At 51.2% G+C, this 19,596-nt stretch overlaps 9 protein-coding genes across 9 annotated transcripts; 7 read left to right on the top strand and 2 right to left on the bottom strand.

Moving 5' to 3' along the window:
- Positions 1-741: 741 nt before the first annotated feature.
- Positions 742-2,463, top strand: NECHADRAFT_95193 (uncharacterized protein; the record flags this gene model as incomplete). Its single annotated transcript, XM_003044540.1, has 3 exons — positions 742-777; positions 808-1,217; positions 1,278-2,463. 3 exons carry the CDS (start codon positions 742-744, stop codon positions 2,461-2,463), a joined length of 1,632 nt encoding a protein of 543 aa, XP_003044586.1.
- A 527-nt stretch (positions 2,464-2,990) lies between these two features.
- On the bottom strand, positions 2,991-4,135 carry NECHADRAFT_83205 (uncharacterized protein; the record flags this gene model as incomplete). Its single annotated transcript, XM_003044412.1, has 3 exons — positions 2,991-3,266; positions 3,320-4,043; positions 4,107-4,135. 3 exons carry the CDS (start codon positions 4,133-4,135, stop codon positions 2,991-2,993), a joined length of 1,029 nt encoding a protein of 342 aa, XP_003044458.1.
- Positions 4,136-4,774: 639 nt separating this feature from the next.
- On the top strand, positions 4,775-5,916 carry NECHADRAFT_83204 (uncharacterized protein; the record flags this gene model as incomplete). Its single annotated transcript, XM_003044539.1, has 3 exons — positions 4,775-4,806; positions 4,867-5,593; positions 5,641-5,916. 3 exons carry the CDS (start codon positions 4,775-4,777, stop codon positions 5,914-5,916), a joined length of 1,035 nt encoding a protein of 344 aa, XP_003044585.1.
- Positions 5,917-6,996: 1,080 nt separating this feature from the next.
- On the top strand, positions 6,997-8,671 carry NECHADRAFT_95191 (uncharacterized protein; the record flags this gene model as incomplete). The annotated part of the gene is made up of 3 exons (XM_003044538.1): positions 6,997-7,147; positions 7,266-8,246; positions 8,310-8,671. The coding sequence occupies 3 exons, from the start codon at positions 6,997-6,999 to the stop codon at positions 8,669-8,671; spliced, it is 1,494 nt and encodes a 497-aa protein (XP_003044584.1).
- Positions 8,672-9,148: 477 nt separating this feature from the next.
- Positions 9,149-10,812, top strand: NECHADRAFT_101156 (uncharacterized protein). Its single transcript, XM_003044537.1, has 4 exons — positions 9,149-9,426; positions 9,480-9,769; positions 9,818-10,388; positions 10,442-10,812. The coding sequence occupies exons 1-4, from the start codon at positions 9,183-9,185 to the stop codon at positions 10,711-10,713; spliced, it is 1,377 nt and encodes a 458-aa protein (XP_003044583.1). The 5' UTR covers positions 9,149-9,182; the 3' UTR covers positions 10,714-10,812.
- Positions 10,813-11,992: 1,180 nt separating this feature from the next.
- NECHADRAFT_83201 (uncharacterized protein) lies at positions 11,993-13,156 on the top strand (the record flags this gene model as incomplete). Its single annotated transcript, XM_003044536.1, has 3 exons — positions 11,993-12,447; positions 12,490-12,634; positions 12,845-13,156. The coding sequence occupies 3 exons, from the start codon at positions 11,993-11,995 to the stop codon at positions 13,154-13,156; spliced, it is 912 nt and encodes a 303-aa protein (XP_003044582.1).
- Positions 13,157-14,107: 951 nt separating this feature from the next.
- NECHADRAFT_45906 (uncharacterized protein) lies at positions 14,108-16,150 on the top strand (the record flags this gene model as incomplete). Its single annotated transcript, XM_003044535.1, has 6 exons — positions 14,108-14,201; positions 14,258-14,344; positions 14,482-14,723; positions 14,778-14,938; positions 14,992-15,130; positions 15,230-16,150. The coding sequence occupies 6 exons, from the start codon at positions 14,108-14,110 to the stop codon at positions 16,148-16,150; spliced, it is 1,644 nt and encodes a 547-aa protein (XP_003044581.1).
- Positions 16,151-16,500: 350 nt separating this feature from the next.
- NECHADRAFT_83199 (uncharacterized protein) lies at positions 16,501-17,357 on the bottom strand (the record flags this gene model as incomplete). The annotated part of the gene is made up of 3 exons (XM_003044411.1): positions 16,501-16,811; positions 16,920-16,977; positions 17,028-17,357. The coding sequence occupies 3 exons, from the start codon at positions 17,355-17,357 to the stop codon at positions 16,501-16,503; spliced, it is 699 nt and encodes a 232-aa protein (XP_003044457.1).
- Positions 17,358-18,016: 659 nt separating this feature from the next.
- Positions 18,017-19,275, top strand: NECHADRAFT_45643 (uncharacterized protein; the record flags this gene model as incomplete). Its single annotated transcript, XM_003044534.1, has 4 exons — positions 18,017-18,290; positions 18,350-18,709; positions 18,759-18,887; positions 18,950-19,275. The coding sequence occupies 4 exons, from the start codon at positions 18,017-18,019 to the stop codon at positions 19,273-19,275; spliced, it is 1,089 nt and encodes a 362-aa protein (XP_003044580.1).
- Positions 19,276-19,596: the final 321 nt, after the last annotated feature.

Genomic DNA, 19,596 nt, shown 5'->3' with positions numbered 1-19,596 from the left:
ACTAACCAAGATAAGAGCACGGTTCAGGTAAGCGTGGTTGCTGATAATGCTGATAAAGAACACGGACGGTCAGTACCAGGCGGTGTATACAGCCTAGGTGCAGCGTCAGGGTTCAGCAGGTCACAGCTTTGAGATTTTGTGCTCCTATTAGGGGAGGACAATGTTTTCCATTACAGTAGGTAGTCCTACAAGTTGTCAAGCCAAGATGCTCCGCAGACTCAACCTCTCATGGTGCGTCACATCCCGGGGGGACAGGGCTTCCCCAGTTTCTTTACTTTGTCGTGCAGGAGCCGATTCGACAAATCCTGGGGTAACCTGCATGTTCCTCGTGGCTGAGAGGAGTCTCGACCGTATGCTAGTCCACCAATTATGCTCTATGGGCTGGTTGCCACCATCCAGGCTAGGCAGGCGAATGGAGCTCTCATGATGCCCGACCAGCGCGCGCCATCCTCGAAAGTGGGGCCATCATAGCAAGGGACCGTGGTTTTGGAGACTGCTTTTTCCTTTTTGAGACGAGAGGCGAGCATTTCGGACACGCGGGCACGGATAAGCATGATTTGGTAGGGCTACTTTACACTGAAAGGCCATTTGCTACCACTGGGGATGTCGCCCAACGATATCTTGGCGACCTTGCAAGTTAAGATATATATAATCTTACTTGGTTAATGGCTCTTCGTGCAGTTCATCGTTCTCTCCCACAACCTCTCACCCTTCTTAATTGCACCACCCAGACATGCCATCATGAGTGCCTCAGATGCTGAGAAAAAGGTCGCCATCGTCGATAACGAAGATGTCCAGTCCGGTCAGGTGCAAGAAGACAACGGTGGTTTGCACCGCCGTGTCGGAAACCGCCAGATCCAATTGTTTGCCATCGGCGGTTCCATCGGCACTGGTCTCTTCGTCAGCATCGGCGGAGCTTTGTTCAAAGCCGGTCCAATCGGCCTCCTTTTCGCCTTTATCTTCTATTCTTGCATTATAGGCCTCGTTAACAACTCTATGGCTGAGATGTGTACCCTCATGCCCGTCAGCGGTGGTTTCGTCCGTATGGCTGGCAAATGGGTGGACGACGCCCTCGGCTTCTCGGCTGGTTTCAACTTTTTCTGCTACCAGGCCATATCCATCCCGTTCGAGATTACTGCTGTCAATGTTGTGCTGGGGTATTGGAGGGATGATATTCCAGTGGCGGCGGTTTGTGCTGCTTGTATCGCCGCTTATGCGTAAGTATTATCGACACACCTAATGAAAAGACGCGGCTGAAGATACTAACCTTAGAGTAGTGTCATCAACGTTACCGCAGTCCGCTACTACGGAGAGGCAGAATTTTGGCTCTCTAGCGGAAAGGTTCTCCTCATTGCGATTCTATACTGCTTCACCTTCGTTACCATGGTCGGAGGAAATCCCCAGCATGACGCTTATGGGTTCCGATATTGGAGCAAGCCCGGCCCCTTTGCCGAATGGATCACGACTGGCGGCCTTGGACGCTTCGAGGGATTCCTAGCTGCCATTTGGCTGGGCATGCTGGTGATTGTTGGCCCCGAGTATATTTCTATGATCGCCGCCGAGGCCGAACGACCCCGAGTCTACATCAAGAACGCGTTCAAAACGGTTTACTGGCGGTTCGCTGCATTCTTCATTGGCGGAGCCCTCTGTGTCGGCATCATTCTCCCTTCCAATGACCCCCAGTTGACTGCCTTCGTCGAAGGAACCGCCTCCGGCGCCGGAACTGCTTCGGCTTCCCCCTACGTCATCGCTATGAGCAACCTAAACATCGACGTTCTGCCCCACATCATCAATGCCCTGCTACTCACGAGCATCTTTTCTGCAGGAAATACCTACGTATTTTGTGCGACCCGAAACCTCTACAGCATGGCACTAGAGGGTCAAGCGCCAAAGTTCCTCACTCGCTGTGATAGCCGGGGTGTTCCTTACTATTGCCTTGGCGTCACGCTTCTCTTTTCACTGCTCTCGTTCCTTCAGGTCTCAAACTCGGGCTCCAAGGTTCTCGACTGGCTCATCAATCTGCTTAGCAGCGGCGGCCTCATCAACTTCATCATCATATGCATCACCTACATCCGCTTTCATAGCGCTTGCAAGGCGCAGGGTGTTGACCGCAAGACTCTTCCTTACTGCGGCTGGTTCCAACCATATTCCGCCTGGATTGCATTGATCATGCTCGTTATCATTGCCTTTGTCCAGGGTTACACAGTCTTTCTTCCTGGAAACTTTGCGGCGGATTCATTCTTGACCAAGTACACCATGATCATCCTTGCACCCATCACGTACCTTGGGTGGAAGCTCTGTTTTCGATCAAAGGTTATTAAGGCGAGCGAGGTGGATCTGGTTTGGCTGCGTCCTGAGATCGACGCCTATGAGGCGAGCCTCCCTGATCTTCCAAAGTCGCTTTTTGCAGACTTGCGCGAGAAGATGGGACAGATGAGGAATCGGGAGGTTGAGTCACAGTAGTTGGACGAGCCTGCTTGATCGTCAAATGTGAAGAATGTGGTCAACCTGAGGCTCAAGTGCTTGGGCTTTGGACAGCATTCAGTATCTGTAGCTTGCCTTGCATGCTTTTCCATCACTTTACAGATTCTATTCTACTTAGTTATGGTAGCAATTGATATAACCGGCATGGGCTTTGATCCAATACCGCTTGTTCTCTGCTGATCCTATGTTTTTTGCTTTGACATCCGTCTGTTGTCCTGGCCTGAATTTAGTGCGATAATTCATGATATATCTTGCATCTCTTTCTCGCACAAGATTTTGTTTATGCTTCATTACTCCACTCATTTTGACGAGTATTTCTTAAAAAGATATTACACGCCCATTATTTTCACCACTCATGTTGTTTCTAAAAAGGCATACCGCCCACGAAAGCAAAGACACAGGTAATCACATATCTATGCTACCCAGGGCTTCCTCCAAGCTGTCGAAAGATGAAAACAAATCAACTTCATATTATTTTCATATGCAAAATTATGCCAGGCTTTTAACTACAAGTGGCTAGAAATAGGAAGCTCGTACGCGTACTGCGCAACGAGTTCACTGGCGGCCCTCGCCATTCCAAAGCTATAGGTGAATCCTCCCGCCTCCTGGCCATAGGCGTGCACAACCTTTTGACCATTGATGACTTCCCTTTCGACCCTCGCACCTCCGTGCTCCTGCCGTCTCAACATGTATGACGTGGCAATGTCGTATAGGATCTTGTAGTCTTCAGGACGGTCTGATTCCATGACATTTGGCAAAACGTGGTGACCGCGAGTTAAAATCTGAAACAGAGTTATCAGCCGCCGCTCAAGGTAATTAAACATGCATGGCTTACTGTTTGTCTCTGGTCGTCATAGACGGTTCGATCGTCAAGGCCAAAATCTTTGAAGCCACCGACGTAGCAGGTGCCGTCTGGTCGACCAAAGATGTTAAAGTAGAATCCATCACGGCCACGGTAGATGAATCCTTGATCCCAATCCTTTTCCATCACAATCGATTGAAGTCGGCACGGGATAAGAGTCTTATCGGCAACGCCCGGCAAGTGCTTTGAGCTTGCACCAGAAGCATTGACGAGAATATCGTGACCCAGGCTCCTGAGTTCATCCAAGTTCTCGACCGACATGCGTTTGAACTCTACACCCCTCACCTCAAGCCGGGTTCTCAACCATTTTAGAAAAACTGGCGGAGAAATAATGATGGATTGGTAGGTCATCCCCCAGGTCGCGCGGGCAGGCAGCTCATCGGATTTCAAGAATTGGAATCCGCGGATCTTGTCGTGGAACCAGATGGTATCGGGAGAGCCCGTCTCCATGATCTCTGTGACTTGAGAAATCCGAAGGCCAGAGTCAGGGTGCTCGGAAGCGAGCCTCCAAAGCCCAGCGTATGAGTCCAGTTGTAGCTTCTGGTCTCGAGGGCTCGAATCGGGCACGCCGACCCAACAAGCGCCCGCCCAGTTACTGGCAAAGTTGAAATCCTCTGGATCGCCGGGGAGGTGCTTGCCAACAATGGTGACCTTGTAATCGATTGGCAACTGGCTAGCAATTGTCATGCCGGTGACACTGCCATGTGTTATTAGTTTTGCTGCGCGCACAAGGTCATTCATGGCTTGGTTGGAGACATACCCAGCACCCAGGATGGTAATTTTGACCATGATTCGTACTTTGGAGGGCGCAAGCTACAGCCATTCAAACTCACTCTGACGTCCACTGTTCTGTCCATCTCCTCCCTATTAATACATGACACTAGGACCCTCGACCCTTCGACCGATTCCGACCCAAGCCGATGCAACCCCAATTTCCCCGCAAAAATGGGGAACTTTGCAAAATTTCCTATTTCGGCCAGTAGGCGAAGTTGGAGATGACACCTGAGCCAATGCAAGGCCTGCCGCTTGGATCTTGATCATGTGGACAGGGTGGCGAGTCCATTGGCTTCTGTAGTCAGGGTCTCTCACGGTGCCTCGTGTCTCTGCGTCCGTGATCGGCTCGATCCCATGGTTCAAGCTGAGCTATGATGAAAAAGAAGCGGACGTCGCCAAGGTTTCCAATGAGGTAACTGGGGCTCTGAACCTGATTCGCCTACCCATGATGAATGCAAGCGAGAAAATGAAGGGCATGGTGGATGGCCCATTTCTGTTTCTGGTATTGAGCCGACCCGATGCCCGACACTCTTAGAGTTGTCTCATCATCACATAAGGGGGCCCGGAACTGTTTCGCGTCTTCACTCTTTTCCTTCAACGGTAGTTTACTTGCACCTTTGACTGTTCATTCTCCATCTTCCCGTACGACTCATCATGACAGCCAATGTTACAATCCTGGGTGCTGGGTAAGGCCACCCTCAATCCCCAACCTCGACGTTTCTCTAACAGAGTCTGCCTGACTACAGCGTCACTGGAATGGTGATAGCAGCCAGCCTCCCCAAAGAGTACGATGTGACGATTGTTGCCGAACACATGCCAGGCGACTACGAAACCAAGGACTGGGCTAGCCCTTGGGCTGGAGCAATTTGGGTCGGCGTGCACGACTCCAGACCCCACGAGCAAAAGATGCAGCTAGAGGGTTTCGCGGGCCTGTGGAAACTCGCCGAGAAGCATCCCGAATCAAGTGCCCGTCAAATCGAGATGACCGAGATTATGGATAGGGGATCAAAGAGCGACGTCTGGTATGCCGATGAACTTCCTGGTTTCCGGTTTCTCTCCAAAGACGAACTTCCCGACGGCGCGATATACGGTATGAAGTATTGGACCGTGGTTCTGACGCCGCAGAAATTTCTTCTGTGGCTGTACCAGAGGCTCCAAGCCAGAGGAGTGAAATTCCTCCAAACAAAGGTCATGGCGCTCTCAGATCTCAAGGGCCTTGGCCACGACGTCCTAATCAACGCTTCCGGGTTCGGCGCCCAAACCCTGAGCGACGTGCGTGAGCAAAACATGAAGTCGTGGAGGTTGCAGTGCGTAGTAGCCAAGAACGATACATACAACCGACTTTTCATCCGCCGCGGCCTCAACGGCTACTACTCGACTGCTTTTTCGAGGATGGATGGCACCGTTTATGTTGGTGGAGTGCTCAGCGAGGGCTCTCAAGACGTGAGCATTTCGGCAGAACACAGAGCGACGGTGAGATACTACCAAAGTTTGAAAACCAGCAAGTCTAACAGATTCAGATTTGTCAAAGGGCACATGAAAACAATCCCGACTTGTTCCCATCCCCCGACCCTCAAGATTGGCCAATTTTATACGATCACGTTGGCATTTACCCGACCATTGATAACGAAATCGCGGGCGTAAGATGTGAGAGGGAAAAGGTTGGAAGTCAAAATGTGATCCACGCCTATGGTCAAAATGCTGGTGGCTACGTGTATAGCTTTGGTCTCGCAAGATCGGTTGTCAACCTCGTCAACGAGACGATCCTGGAAGTTCCCAGCGGCTCCAAGCTGTAGGCTACCTAGCAACTAAGATCGGTTGATGCTGATTCCGCTCCACCGTTACTTTAATAAATTGAATATTGGTTGGCAGCTGTTTGAAGTGTTTTCGGATCAATCACCAATTACAGTAGTGCAAGCTGTATGCGTGACTGTCAAGGTAGCAAGTGATGACAACTACCTTTTTCCTCTTTTCTATCCCTGTCGAGAATGCCGACCAGGGCAGGACATCCCCATATACTTAGATTAATCATTGGGGTCAAGAACATGCGTCGAGGAGGCGTGCATGACCTGTTACAGAGGTTTCCAGGAGCTGGGTAGGACAGCACGATAAGAAACAGTCTCAGGGGCGGCGGCCAAGGGTCTCTTGGCTGCTTTATGTACCCCAGAATCCTGATGCAAGGATCCTCGCGTGCAGGCTGAATTGGGAAACCCTTGAGATCGGTTGATGATCTCTTAGGTATCTATATAAGCCATGACGGAGTTTGTACTTGTCATGAGGGTCTTGTTTGGCATCAACCAAAGACTTTTGTTTTTTCTACCGTCTCCCTTGTTTCTTTTACCGTGACTTAGACAGTTGCCAAAGCATCGAAAAGAGTCCCATCTCCGACATCTGTCTTTACCATCACGATTCGTATTTCAGCAATCTACCTCATCTCTGCCACCTTTGTCGGCCTGTTTGTGTCATCTGATGGCAACCGGCTGTTCAACGGAGCTGTTGTCGCATCACCATTTGTCATAACCACCAAAGATGCGGATATCAAGGGTCTTTCTGAATTCTGAACACTGGCATCATTTTTGTGGTGCCGTCCATCGGGAGATGTCTTTATCGGTCTCGAGATCCCACCGTGAGTCGCTGAGATTCCCGACTTATGCCAGTAAGTTATAATAAGTATTTAAAACACACTTTTGTTTGACCTTCTCAACGTGTCTCTTGCTCGGTTGTCTTGATCTAGACTCTCGTGTCTTTACACATAGGCAGGCATAGGCCAATCAGGGAGTCGGAGACAGAGTTGACCCTTATATTCGGGGTAGATAACGCTAGACGCAAAAGAGGCAAAGACGCGGGGAACCCTGGGTTCATGTGGGACTCGAGTCATGGATAAGCCGGCATCCCCAACTGATAACCGAAAGGGTGGGTGGGTGTTATGGGATCTTGGGTGGCCATTTTCCTCTCCTCGTCAACCTGTCGCAAACATTCATCACCTTTCATCAACACTCACCCAAGAAGTATCACCGACTCTCTTAAGTAAAGCGACAAATCGAAATGAAGACCAAACAGATCAGGTTCCGCCTCTGGAACCAGCCTCGACCGACTTCCAATGGTGACTTGACCAACCCGGCCGACCGCGACACGCATCCCAAAGGCCGAGAAGCACGGAGAAGTCGATCGGGCTGCAAAGAATGCCGAAGAAGGCGCGTCAAATGCGACGAGACATTTCCCGTGTGTGTCCGCTGCCAGAAACGCGGTTCCTTCTGCCAATCTCCCCCCAGATTGACAAAGTGGCAGCACGAGGCGCCCTGGATCAAGCTTGGCTCCTCCCCAGCTCCCACTGAGCAGCTCGTTATCGAGTCAAAGTCTGATGACAAGGCGCTACTACGATACTGGCTTGAGAGAGCCAGCCAAATCATGGCCATCGACCCTGATGAGAACCCGCTCTCGTTCCCCATACTTGAATACGTCGAGCGATGTCCCAGCCTCAAGCATGCCCTACAGAGCGTTGGTGCTGGACACAGACATTACTTTGATCCCGACAAGCTCTCTAAATGCCTGGAAGAGAGAAGCTCAGCCCTTCGCTTGATCATACAGGATCTGTCTTGCCCTGGCGACAACCTGTTCCCTCTCTTCTTGAGCGTGCTGCTGGTCGGCCTCTCCACGGCCTGGACCAACGCCCCCACAGCCGAGTTTGGCCAGCAGCATCTACGTGGAGCGCGAGCTCTTACAGATATCCTGCTATCCGATGCATCGAGTCGAGAAACGCGACCGCCGTACTTCAACTTCGTCCTCGGGGCATATCTGTATTGGGATATGGCCATGGCCTTCCTCATCCCAGTCGACGAGCAGGTATCTCTCAACACTGACGAGATGTACACTGCGCTGCTGGATGTGGGCCAAGAATACCATCCTTTCGGGGGTTACTCGACCGAGATTTTCTACCTGCTGGGCAATGTAGGACGCTATTGTCGGTCGGTTGTCGAGAAGGGTGTTCGCGATGAGTCGGTCGAGGTTGCGCTGCAGGAGGAGATGGAGAAATGGGAGCCGAATCGAGAGAATGCCCAGCTCGGTCTTATAAGCGATGCCTTTAGGTCTCATGGGTTGATTAACCTGCAAGCCATCTGCTATCGGCGTCGGCGAGATGAGGCTGCAGACGACACTCTGATGGCCGAATTCCTCAACATGACATGCGAAGAGGATGAGGAAATGTGGCAAAACCTGACAACAAGCTCAATCGACGACGACCTGGAGGATAGAATAAGGAATCGGGCTCTGGAGGTGGTGCGCAACCTCATCTCGATCCCCTCCAGCCACGGTTGCACCAACCTTCAGGCCATCCCGCTCTTCACTGCAGGCTCTGAACTGACCAAGGAAGACATAAAAGAGAGAGAATTGGTGTTGCAGAGGTTTAAGGAGGTGTATTCGCTGAACCATCTGCGGGCGAATTTGACGGCGCTTGAGATGCTCCCAGAGATTTGGAAACGCAAGGATGGAGGCGAGACCATCACCTGGTTAGAAGTGATGATTGAGAAGGGTTGGAACATCATGTTGGGGTAAAGCTTTTGCTTTCAAATCATTGCCGCAGGCCATGGGAATGTTGTCAATCATTTGTATAACACGTACACCTTCCATCTCGACCAGGGTCTCTATATTGCACAATGCGACGCTCGTAACAGGGGGCCTTTGGCGCATAGGATGCTCAGGCACGTGTGTAGTAATCTAACGACTTGTTATTGAAGTGGCCTGAGCTGCCAGAAGGAGTTCCCCGCGTCCGTGGCCTCACTGAGAGAACAGTTTCTGTATCTGGACTTGATGCGAGGGAGTGGAGGCGGTGGCTGGTGGGCCCTGGAAAGATCCGGCACGCGTATCCTTGCATATCTAGGCAAGTTAATTACGTAGTAGTGTCCGAATTCGGACGGTAAGCGAGTGGCGGTTATCACCGCTCAATTGGCTGTGTCATTCGGGAGAGTAAGAGGGATCTAAATACTCCAACCCGAGGCCTTGCATCTTCCACTCAGTTCAGACTTGGCTCCCCTAAGTTATTGGTTCAACGCAAATCGACCTCGACATGTCTTCTTCCGCCTTCCCTCCGCCCAATGGTATGAGTTCCTTCTGGAGGAGCCAGACTGGGGATCTCGACAACCATCAATCAACGAGCGCGCTCCCGGACGAATGCGATATTGTTGTGGTCGGAGCTGGATACTCGGGAGCAGCTCTCGTGACGCACATTCTATCAAAATGCGTTGACCGAGTACCTTCAATCCTAGTCTTGGAGGCGAGGCAGCTGTGCTCTGGAGCGACTGGGCGAAATGGTATGGCTCTCTTAGATGGTGATGCTATATGGCTACGACTAACGTGTTGCTAGGCGGCCACCTCAAGCCAGATTCTTATTATGCCATCTCGAGATTGGCGAACGAGTATGGCATTGAGGCTGCTGCTGAAGTCGCCAACTTCGAGAGCGCCAACGTCGAGGCGGTTGCGGAGTTTATACGAGAGGAGGAGGTCGACTGTGATTTCGTAATGACGAGAGCTATCGATGTTCAATTCTCGACGCAGCACCAAAATAGCCTTGAAGCAGGCTACAAGTCGTTGCTGGCCAAGGGAGTTGAAGCAACAAAACGCACATATTGTGCACCGCAAGAATTTGCTGAGAAAGTGAGTTGGCGACCTTTCACCACCGTGACTTGACTGACAAGAGTAAAGCTCTCGGGCGTGAAGGGAGCAAAGGGATGCTTTAGCTACACTGCTGGCCACTTGTGGCCATACAAGCTCATTCACCACATGTTTCGCAAGGCCATCGCCAGCGGCGTCAACCTACAAACAAACACACCAGTGCGAACGATATCTCCGACTCAAGACGTGAATGGCTTCTGGACAATCACAACAGAGCGGGGTGTGGTCAAGACAAAGAAACTCGTCATGGCAACCAATGCGTACACGGCAGCTCTGTTGCCAGAGTATGAAGGCAAGATCGTCCCTTACCGAGCCATTTGTAGCAGAATCACCACCCCTGGGACAGCGCCCTTGTTGACAAACTCGTATGCGCTGCGATTCAGCAGCTGGGACTTTGACTACTTGATTCCGCGACCTGACGGGAGTATCATAGTCGGAGGCGCCCGACAGGCCTATATCAGACACTTGGAGGATTGGTATGGTAACGCAGACGACAGCAAGGTAATCGAGAGGGCTCGTCGTTACTTTGATGGTTACATGCAACGACATTTCAGTGGATGGGAGAACAGCGGCGCTCAGGTCGATGATGTATGGACAGGAAGTGAGTCATGATCCGATAATATTTCTCCTTGTTCCTTGCTAACCTGCTTATTGTCATGGGATACTCTTCTGATAGGCTCCCGCGCGTGGGCGAGATTCCAGGCCGTCCCGGCATGTTCATCATGGGCGGCTTTACCGGCCATGGCATGCCACAGGTGTTTCTGTGCGCTAGCGGGATGGCGGATGTTGTTCTCGGCAACAAAGGTTTTAGCGAAACTGGAATACCACGACTGTTTGAGGAGTCCAAAGAGCGACTTAGTGACAGCAGAAACAGGATATTGGAGTTGTACGAAGAGCCACTGAATGAGTTCCAGTCAAAGCTCTGAATGTAGCAATCAGCTAGCCCTTGACATACAAGCAAGAGCAATATTTCCCCACTTTCTTTAATTCTGGGCTCTTGTCACGAAATAAAAGAACATTTCCATAAACCTTTAGATGACTTGATGTCTTTGCTGCCGAAAAGATGGGGGGTGGAGGCTGAAGATGACGCGGTGTGAGGCTCTCCATTGCCGTACGAGTGGCCATCGCCTCCACACAAAGCCCACCCTAGAACCTCGTAATGCAGCACGGTTGAGGACACCACGGCAGAAATCCCGATAGACGATTTGCCAGTAGCCCCGTTACACAATAAGCTACTGTGAGTATTCAGCTAGGGAAAAATCCCCCCGTCAAAGGACTCGGGGACAGTTGGCGCGCCTTGGACTTTGTCGTCGCGAGGTGACTTCTATGTAGGGCTCAGTTATCCCATGAGGGCTAGGTTTCAACTATAACATAGAACGCAACACCAAAGCTTCGTATCATTCTATACCAATGCTGACACAGTGGCGGCTTGTTCTTCTTGTTGATCAAATAGAAATTAAGATGGGTGCCTCAACTATGCCTCAGTCGTTTCCCAAGTACCATGACACAGAGTAAAATTAATGCACAACGGCCCTGGAATCTATGGCCGCGAAACATGTGGCCGGAGGGAGACATCATCTGAATTCTGCATGGAGTTCAGAGATACGGAACTTCGTTGAGTGCATAATACACCCGAATAGCTGGGCGTTGCCGATTATAGAGCAAGCTGTATCTCTTCCCACAGATGAGGATGAGTCAAGACGTGGTGTTGCTATCGAGTAGAACACCACAGGCGAGTATCAACCCCCAACGGGGCAGCCTCAACGGGAGCAATGCCTATGACTCGCGGACTAGATGAAGTGGTGCGAGCTGCCAAAGATTTGGCTTGGCATCGGTTCACTAAAGCATCTATCCTCCCAAAAGCTTTCTATACCCGGAGGGTACTTCTAGGAGTAATTCATTCAACACGGAACCACTAGTCTTCCAGAAGATGGGGCAGCATAATTTCTGTTCATTTCCCACTTTTCCCGGTTCAGATCACCGCCCCGACCATCCGACCCTCCGACCCTCCGACAACCCAGCCCCGAGAAGCGCGATGCTCCGGCTCTTCCGCCCTCATAAGCAGGCGTCATAGAAACTCAATACATAGACCGCCATTATCAGTTGAAAGAGTTGGTTCGGCTTAAATATGCAAATCCGTCGCTTCATACTGATGCAAACGGTTCACAAATTCCCCAGCAGAAATCTCAACACTGTGCATACAAGATGACACCCTCCGCTCGCGATGCCAACTTCAATGAAGAGGCTTTGTCTCGACTATGCAAAGCTATCCAGGACGACATCGACAATGGACGAATGTTTGCCGCTTCGATCATCGTCGGGAGAGGAGGAAATATTGGCCTACAAAAAGTGTTCGGCACAGTGACCCCTGACGGCCGGGCTGCTTGCGATGATGACATCTATCTCGCAATGTCAGTCTCAAAGTCTTTTACTGCCGCACTCATTCTCCGAGCCGTCGACCAAGGTCGTTTTACCTTGGACACAAAGGTCGCCGACATTCTTCCCGACTTTGCCATTGGCGGCAAGCAGAATGTCACCATTCGCCAGCTCCTCAACCATACGGCTGGCACATTCCGTGGTTTCCTGCCCCCAGGAATCTCTGCGGAAAATCTAGGCAATCTCGATCAGTATTACGCCTCTGTTGCGAGTATCCCGATTGAGTACGTCCCAAGTACTCAATGTGTCTACAATCCATTTGCTAGCTATGCCGTCTTGGGAAAGATCCTGGTCGCCACAGATCCAAAGGAACGCAACTTCCGCACTATTGCCAAAGAAGAACTGTTTGACCCGCTAGGCATGGAACATTCTTGCTTTGGCCTGGCTGAGGATCACGAAAACCGAGTCCCAGTATGCCATACTGAGAAACAGACAAACGCTTCTACGCCCATGACGCAGCAAATGCTCACCAAAGGATGCACTGACGGGAATGAGATGCCTGCCGCATCCGCCTTCTGCACTATTCATGATCTGTTCCGGTTTGTCGAGACAATGAGACAAAGTGGCACCAATGGGCAGTACCGACTCATGTCCAAGGCGTTATTTGACTAAGCTTGCAAGAACCATACGGGGTCACTATCAAAAGATGCACTTGTCCCTGAGAAGGAGGCCAGAAACATGCCCGATTCTCCGGCCTTGTACTCTCTGCTTGGAGGATACGTTCGAGGTGACGGTCATTACTTGACAGGTGCTGGATACACGGCCTCTCCTCGAGCCTTCTATGGTGTCGGTGGAGGCTCGACCATGTGGATGGTGGATCCAGACCGCGATCTCACCGTGTGCTTCTTCAGCGCTGGGTTCATCGAGGGACTTCACCACCTTGAGCGCCTATCCAAGATAAATGACGTTGCGCTATCGGCTTGCAATTGGTAGTGTACATGGTACGGTGTGTTCGTATGCTTAAATAAAACTCTCCACTCATTTAATGGTGTCTTACACCGTTTTCGTCTGGAGACATCTTGGCGCACATCTCCAGTGCTCTCGCAAGTTTCGCTCAAGCACATGCACCCATGGAAGTTGTCTACACCCCTCGCTATAGCTTTGAATTGCCTAGAAATCAATCTTTGAAGAGGAACTGGTAAAGTTCGCCAACTAATAGCTTACAGAAGATAAAGGTGAAACGATGACAGCTTTAGCCACGTCAGCATCCTCGGGTGTTGCAAACTGCCGGTAGAATGACTCGGCAGTAAGCTTCATGATGACAATTCCAAAATATGAAATTCGGCTTCAGATTTTGAAACAAGGGGAGGGTGACACCATTTGCACTATCGATGATACGTCAGCTCTCAACCCAGTAGTCATTACCTCGACGTGAATATCCCCGGCAGATCTGACTGTTGCTGCTCGGACATTTTCGTGCAGATCACCCACCCATCTTTGTCGTGTCTCAAACCCATGCCGTTCTAAAATAACACGCCTAAAACAGCACTGCGACTTGACACCACACACTGAATCGCCGATTATTGTGCCTGCCGTTTGAGACCCAAAACATCTAACAAAGCTTATCTTCCACTTTATGCATTCCATGCCAAAGTCCCGCTTAGTGATCACCACGAGTTGACGCGGCTGGGGTACCTCGACTGCTTTTTAACGCGGACCTACCCACTGCCAGATTGCTTGCATCACGAAATGTCATTCTCTTCTCTTACTTGAGGGTACTATCCTGGGGATGTGCTTCTCGTTATTTTCAATTCTTGACTAATCTTTTATTATCTTTCTTCGGTACGTTTGTTCTCATCTCTGGTATCCATCCCAGACCGGCGAGTCCCTCCACACCACAACTTACCACACAGTTCCAGCTGGTCTGGAACTCGATCTGCGGTAATGGCGTTTGGCGTTCTCGAAGACCGCCATTTGGCACTGCCTCCTGGCAGCTCCATCCTCAGCGAGGCTAAGAATGCACCGACGCATTCTCCCGGTATGTGCCGTTGCCGCAAACCCAGCCTCCCACCATCTCTAACCATGGCCGACTAGATACTCTAGGTCTGAAGAAGGTGGGCGATATCGTCTTGGAGCCGCAGCCCTCGGATAATCCAAATGATCCATTGAATTGGTACGTCAGTCTTTGAACCCGAGAGCACTCAGGGATTGTTGACGCATCAACCTGCAGGTCCAAAGCAACAAAGAACACGATTGGCATTCTGGTATCAGTCATCTCCACCACTGTCATTGCGTAAGACCAGTATAGTCCCGGATAGACGCTAAGCTAACCGACGGTAGCATGTCGGTCATGCTGACTCCCGCAATCCCCATCATCTCGGACAAATTCTCCGTCAGCGTCGATACCGCTTCAACATGGACAATTGGCTTGTTGGTTTTCTGGACTGGCTTCACTGCTTCAGTCACGGCAGCTGGATCAAACGTAATTGGGAAGCGACCTTTCATTCTAGGTTCTATCTTGATCATGGTCATTACAAATGTATGGGGTGCGTTTGCAAATGTGAGTAAAGTTTCCTAGGAGCAGTCAAGCCGTGTAATTCTGATGCCTTTCAAGTCCTTCCCTTCGTTGGCAGCTCTACGGACATTGCAGGGAATCGCTTCTGCGCCATTCGAAACCATGGTTACTGCACTTATTTCCGACATCTTCTTCCTCCACGAACGTGGCATGTGGCTCGCGCTTTGGAGCCTGGTTATAAGTGCCGGAATTCTGATCGGGTGAGCTGCTCGATGGTTGAGTACTGAACCGTCTACTGATCTCTGTGATGCAGTCAAGTCCTAGCTGGCCTCATTATTGACGGTATGGGCTACTCGGCCACGTTCGGCTTCAGTGCTCTTGTGTTTGGCATACTCTTGGTACTGTCTTATTTCCTCCTCTTCGAAACCACATACTCAGGACCGAGGCCTACTGTCGGCGAAAGACCGGTGCCCATGGAGCTCCCTAGCCCACCAGAACAATCATATACCAGGAACGAAACATCTCGAGTGGGTCCTGGCGGGCTTAGCAAGACCTTATCCACGACACTCTCTATAGATGCATCTTTATACACGTCTCGATTTGACGACGATGTAGATCTGCTAAAGGGGAACGTTGAGCGGCCTGAACCATACACCCAAAAACTGCGCATCTTCCGCGGCCGCGTATCCAACGCCAACTTTTTCCGCGACATGTTGAGCCCGTTCCAGCTGATGGTCTACCCGGCAGTGCTCTTCGGGGCTATTATCAACGGCTTCTGCACCGCTCTCGCCATCGGCACTGGTCTTTTGTCGACGGTTTTGCTGACGCAGCCGCCCTACAATCTTACTCCCACATTCCTCGGCATCGTCAACATCGCTCCGTTCGTCGTCGGCCTCATCGCAGCCCCGTTAGCGGGCTGGATGGCAGACGCCGTCGCAAAGAGTTTGGCACGACGCAACGGCGGTGTATTTGAGCCCGAGTTCCGCATAGTGCTGATGATCATTGGTGCTCCGATCTTCATCCTCTCCTTCATCGGGTTCGGTGAAAGTGTTGCACGAGGCCAACCTCTGCCTGTCGTGCTCGCATGGCTAGGAGTGCAACATGCCGGCTTCCCATTTGTCATTCAAGCGGCTCTCTCGTATGTCCTCGACTGCCATGCTCACGAGTCTAATCTAGCGTTTGTGGTGATTGCGTTTTTCAAGGCAATCTTTTCTTTCATCGCAACTTCGTTCCTGACCGGGTTCATGATCAAGGTTGGAGTACGGCCCTTTTTCTTTGGTGTGGCAGGTGTTACCACGGCAGTCTTGTCGCTGTCTCTCCCGGTCTATGTGTTCGGAAAGAAGTTTAGGAGCTTTGTGAGTATTTGGTTCCTTTCTATGTGTCTATTGAGTTCGGCTGACTTGAACCTTAGATGGCGCGGAGCGCAATTGGTAGAAGGGAGGCCAAGTAGGGATAGGCCATCGTTGCCTTGAGGACCGTGACGGTTGGGCAAATCCAAGGGCTTGATGAAATGTCGAGGGGCATCCACTCGTTATCCAAAGTAGATAGCTTTGCAGGAATTCAATCGTTGTTCCCGCGGTTCAGCAAATCGTCTAGTCCAAGCCAAGACACTATGTAGTTAGTTCAACCCGGAACTAACCAGGCCACATGAAGCGCACGTAAAGTACCAAGACCAAGGACACTCCCTGTCACACGAAAGCAAAAACTACCTCCTTGATGCTGAGCCCAAGCAAAGAGTGACTCGTCACAGCAAGACAGCCAGGAAGAGAGGATGTGTACAGGTTCCAATCCGACATCGTCTACACTCTAATCCTTCTCAACCTTATCGATAGCCTTCTTCCAAGTCTGCCTGCTTGCTCTCACCATCATCGCAGTCCACCTCAATAACATGCAGGTGAGCACCATACTCATTAGTCTGGCACTTGCGGAACTTCCACACAGAAACCGACTTCTGGAATAGCTCGTCCAACTCCTCGAGGCTTCGAAAGCCTATCTCTGGCAGGAATAATGACCACGCCGCAGCGGTAAGAGAGATTGCCCAGTAGAGGAACCCGATGCGACTTTCAAGGCCGCCAAAGCCCTTGTCCTGGATAAAGGGGCTGACAAAGGAGAACAAGACGCTTACGCAGAATCCTGATACGGTGGCAAGAGTGATGGACTTTTCTCAGAGCTGGGGAGAGAGACCCTCGTCCTGCGCCTTGTGGACGAGAGGGATAGTCAGATGGCCCCCTGCAGAGGTACCTCCCAGAACGAAGCCTCTCGCTGGATTAGCTCCAACAGACGAGGCGTTAGAGGAAAGCTACTCCACGTCAGCTTTCAAGACAATTCCCACAGAGCCACACGACGCACCCATTTCAAAGCATCCCAGCAATCTTCCCAGGGAGTCGGGAACTTGACCCCCGGTCCCAGCCTGTACTCGAGGTCTATCGAGACACAGTCATAGGCATGCGCTGCACCGATGTGCCCAGCCGCCTTCATTTCCTCGATTCCATAGCAGAAGCCACCATCATGGAGAGGAACGACAAGGGGTAGGTCTGACTGGGGGGCACTCGTTGATCGGTACACAAGTGCCCGGACTGATGAACCGTCACGGGCTGGGATGAAGATCTCCCTCTCGGTGACCTGGTCACCGCTTTGTTTGAGGAGCCCATCCGTGTCCGCTCTGACCAAGGATTCCATCTCTCCCGCGCTTGGGTGATTTCAGAGAGTGAAATTGTGCCAATAAGTGGGGGCTGGATCCCCCAATAAGCCGCGGGCCCCGATGATCATCAGATAGTTGGATCCTCAGGCATCCCCATCTCCAGCCATGATTCCACTCAAGCTGGAAACATGCATGCCGACCTGTCGAATTCGTCACCCCGTAGCCGACTCCAGAGTCAGCGCTCTCGGTTGGGTTGCTGGACATGTCGCGACAAGAAGGTCAAGTGTGAACTGACGTGACCAGCGGAATGGAAGGGCCCAAAACAATACTCATTTGTCCGGGATCCAAGAGAGAAGCAGGCTGTAATGCTAGCTAGCGATAGCCGAAAAGCCTCCCGTGCCCGGACATTTCAAAATCTCCGAAATGCAGATCCACTGCATCCCACATCCCACATCCCACATCGTCAAGCATGTGGGTACACTGTGCTGTGGTGTGAGTCCTTGTCGTCGCATTCAGCCTGCGTAGGATCTTGCTCTTAGAGATCAGGATGTTGAGGTTGGAGGAATTGGCACTACGCAAACAACAAAAGGCAGCACATGCCCCTACGGGACTCTTCTCTTGCCTCAGACCAACCCATCCCATTCAAATTCCGCCTCACGCTGCTTCAACAATCTGATTCTACTCCTCCCCAGTCACCATGCCGTACCTATCTACTACACACATCCAATCTCTTGACCTTTCCTTGCCAACTGGAAGCCTCATAGTTGTCACCGGCGTCAATGGCTTCATTGGAAGCCACATCGCCGACCAGCTCTTGGCTATAGGATACCGCGTTCGAGGCACCGTCCGAAGCTTGGAAAGGTCCGGATGGTTGAAGGAGTACTTTGGGCAGAGGTACGAGACTGGAAGTTTTGAGCTCGTTGAAGTAGTGGAAATCGACAAGGAGGGCACCTTTGACAACGCAATTGCTGGTATGCAGTCGTCCATTTCATCCTTTTACCAAGGCAAAAGCTGACCGGGCTGTGTCAAGGGGCCAACGGCATCGTCCACAGCGCAGCGATAAACAATCTCGATAGAAACCCAGACAATGTTGTCCCCAAAATGATTGCCGCCACCCTCAGTATCGCCAAGTCGGCTGCAAAGTCTCCTTCTGTCAAGCGGCTCGTTCTCACGTCGTCGATTGCAGCCGTTGCCGATCCAAAGCCAGGTGTTGCTGAAGAGCTCACCAAAGATACATACAACGAAGAAGCCGTCGAAATCACCTACTCTGGAAACATCCCTCCCGGCCTATTTGGGGGGCATACCGTGTACGCTGCGGGTAAAGTCAAGGCGGAGCAGGCGTTCTGGCAGTGGTACAGGGAAGAGAAGCCTGACCTTGTCGTAAACACGGGTAGGTTGAGCAACTTGCAGATGATTTGGTCCTGACATGGAGCCTACAGTCCTTCCTAGTCCCTGTTTCGGAAGGGTCCTTTCCGTAGAGAATCAGGGTTTCGGCTCGGCAAACGCGGTCTTGAAGCTTCTGTTCGACGGCGATACGTCTGAAAACGTACTCGACATGCTCCTAGCGCGTAAGTACATATTTTGACAACCAGCTTAACGGCCTTGGCTTACATGATGTGTTTCCTTGAAGAATGGTACATCGACGTCGTAGACGTATCCATCCTCCACCTTGGTGGTCTACTACTCCCAGAGGTCAAATCTGAAAGGCTTTTTGCGAGTGCCGGCACATACACGGTAAACGACTTGCTGCGTATTTTCCGCACCCTTCACCCCGATCTGAACATCAGCGACGATATTCCCAACGTCAAGCCTGACCTCAGAAAGGTCCCCAACGAACGGTCAGCCGAGGTGCTGAAACTGCTGGGCGTTCCGGCCTGGACCTCGTTGGAAGACTGTATTGGGCCTTTGGCAGAGCAATTTGCAGCAGTTTCCGAGCAAGGTAGCAACCGTAGATGAGGCACAGGCAGTGCCCTCAACAATGCGCAGCGAGAGGTTGGATGCATGCGGTAGTCAATTAAGAAATTTGCTTTCTACTTACACATGTTGGTATTTGTGATTCAACAGTCGCTCCTCTACTTTGCCTTCTTTGCTTCCTCGGAGGGGACGCCCGAGAATAGTATTCGGGCGCCCAGTTGTAGAGTCATCCTCACCTGGCCAGGAAGCTCAACACTCGTATCTGTAATCAGCTTGCGATCTTCGGGCTCAGTTAACCCATCGAGGGCCAGGTAATAACTATAATAAGGAATAAATCTTTAATATATCGTAATATTATAACCT

Source organism: Fusarium vanettenii, assembly GCF_000151355.1.
Source record: "Fusarium vanettenii 77-13-4 chromosome 7 genomic scaffold NECHAsca_22_chr7_11_0, whole genome shotgun sequence".
In the NCBI taxonomy this organism is placed as follows: Eukaryota; Fungi; Ascomycota; class Sordariomycetes; order Hypocreales; family Nectriaceae; genus Fusarium; species Fusarium vanettenii.
The sequence above is the reverse complement of the archived record's forward strand: the minus strand, read 5'-3'. Positions and strand labels throughout refer to the sequence as shown.

Coding starts and splice junctions, on each gene's coding strand:
- NECHADRAFT_101156 (XM_003044537.1), top strand. CDS start 9,183: ATGTCTTCTTCCGCCTTCCCTCCGCCCAATGGTATGAGTTCCTTCTGG. Junction 9,427..9,479: donor TGGAGCGACTGGGCGAAATG/GTATGGCTCTCT, acceptor ACGTGTTGCTAG/GCGGCCACCTCAAGCCAGAT. Junction 9,770..9,817: donor CGCAAGAATTTGCTGAGAAA/GTGAGTTGGCGA, acceptor ACAAGAGTAAAG/CTCTCGGGCGTGAAGGGAGC.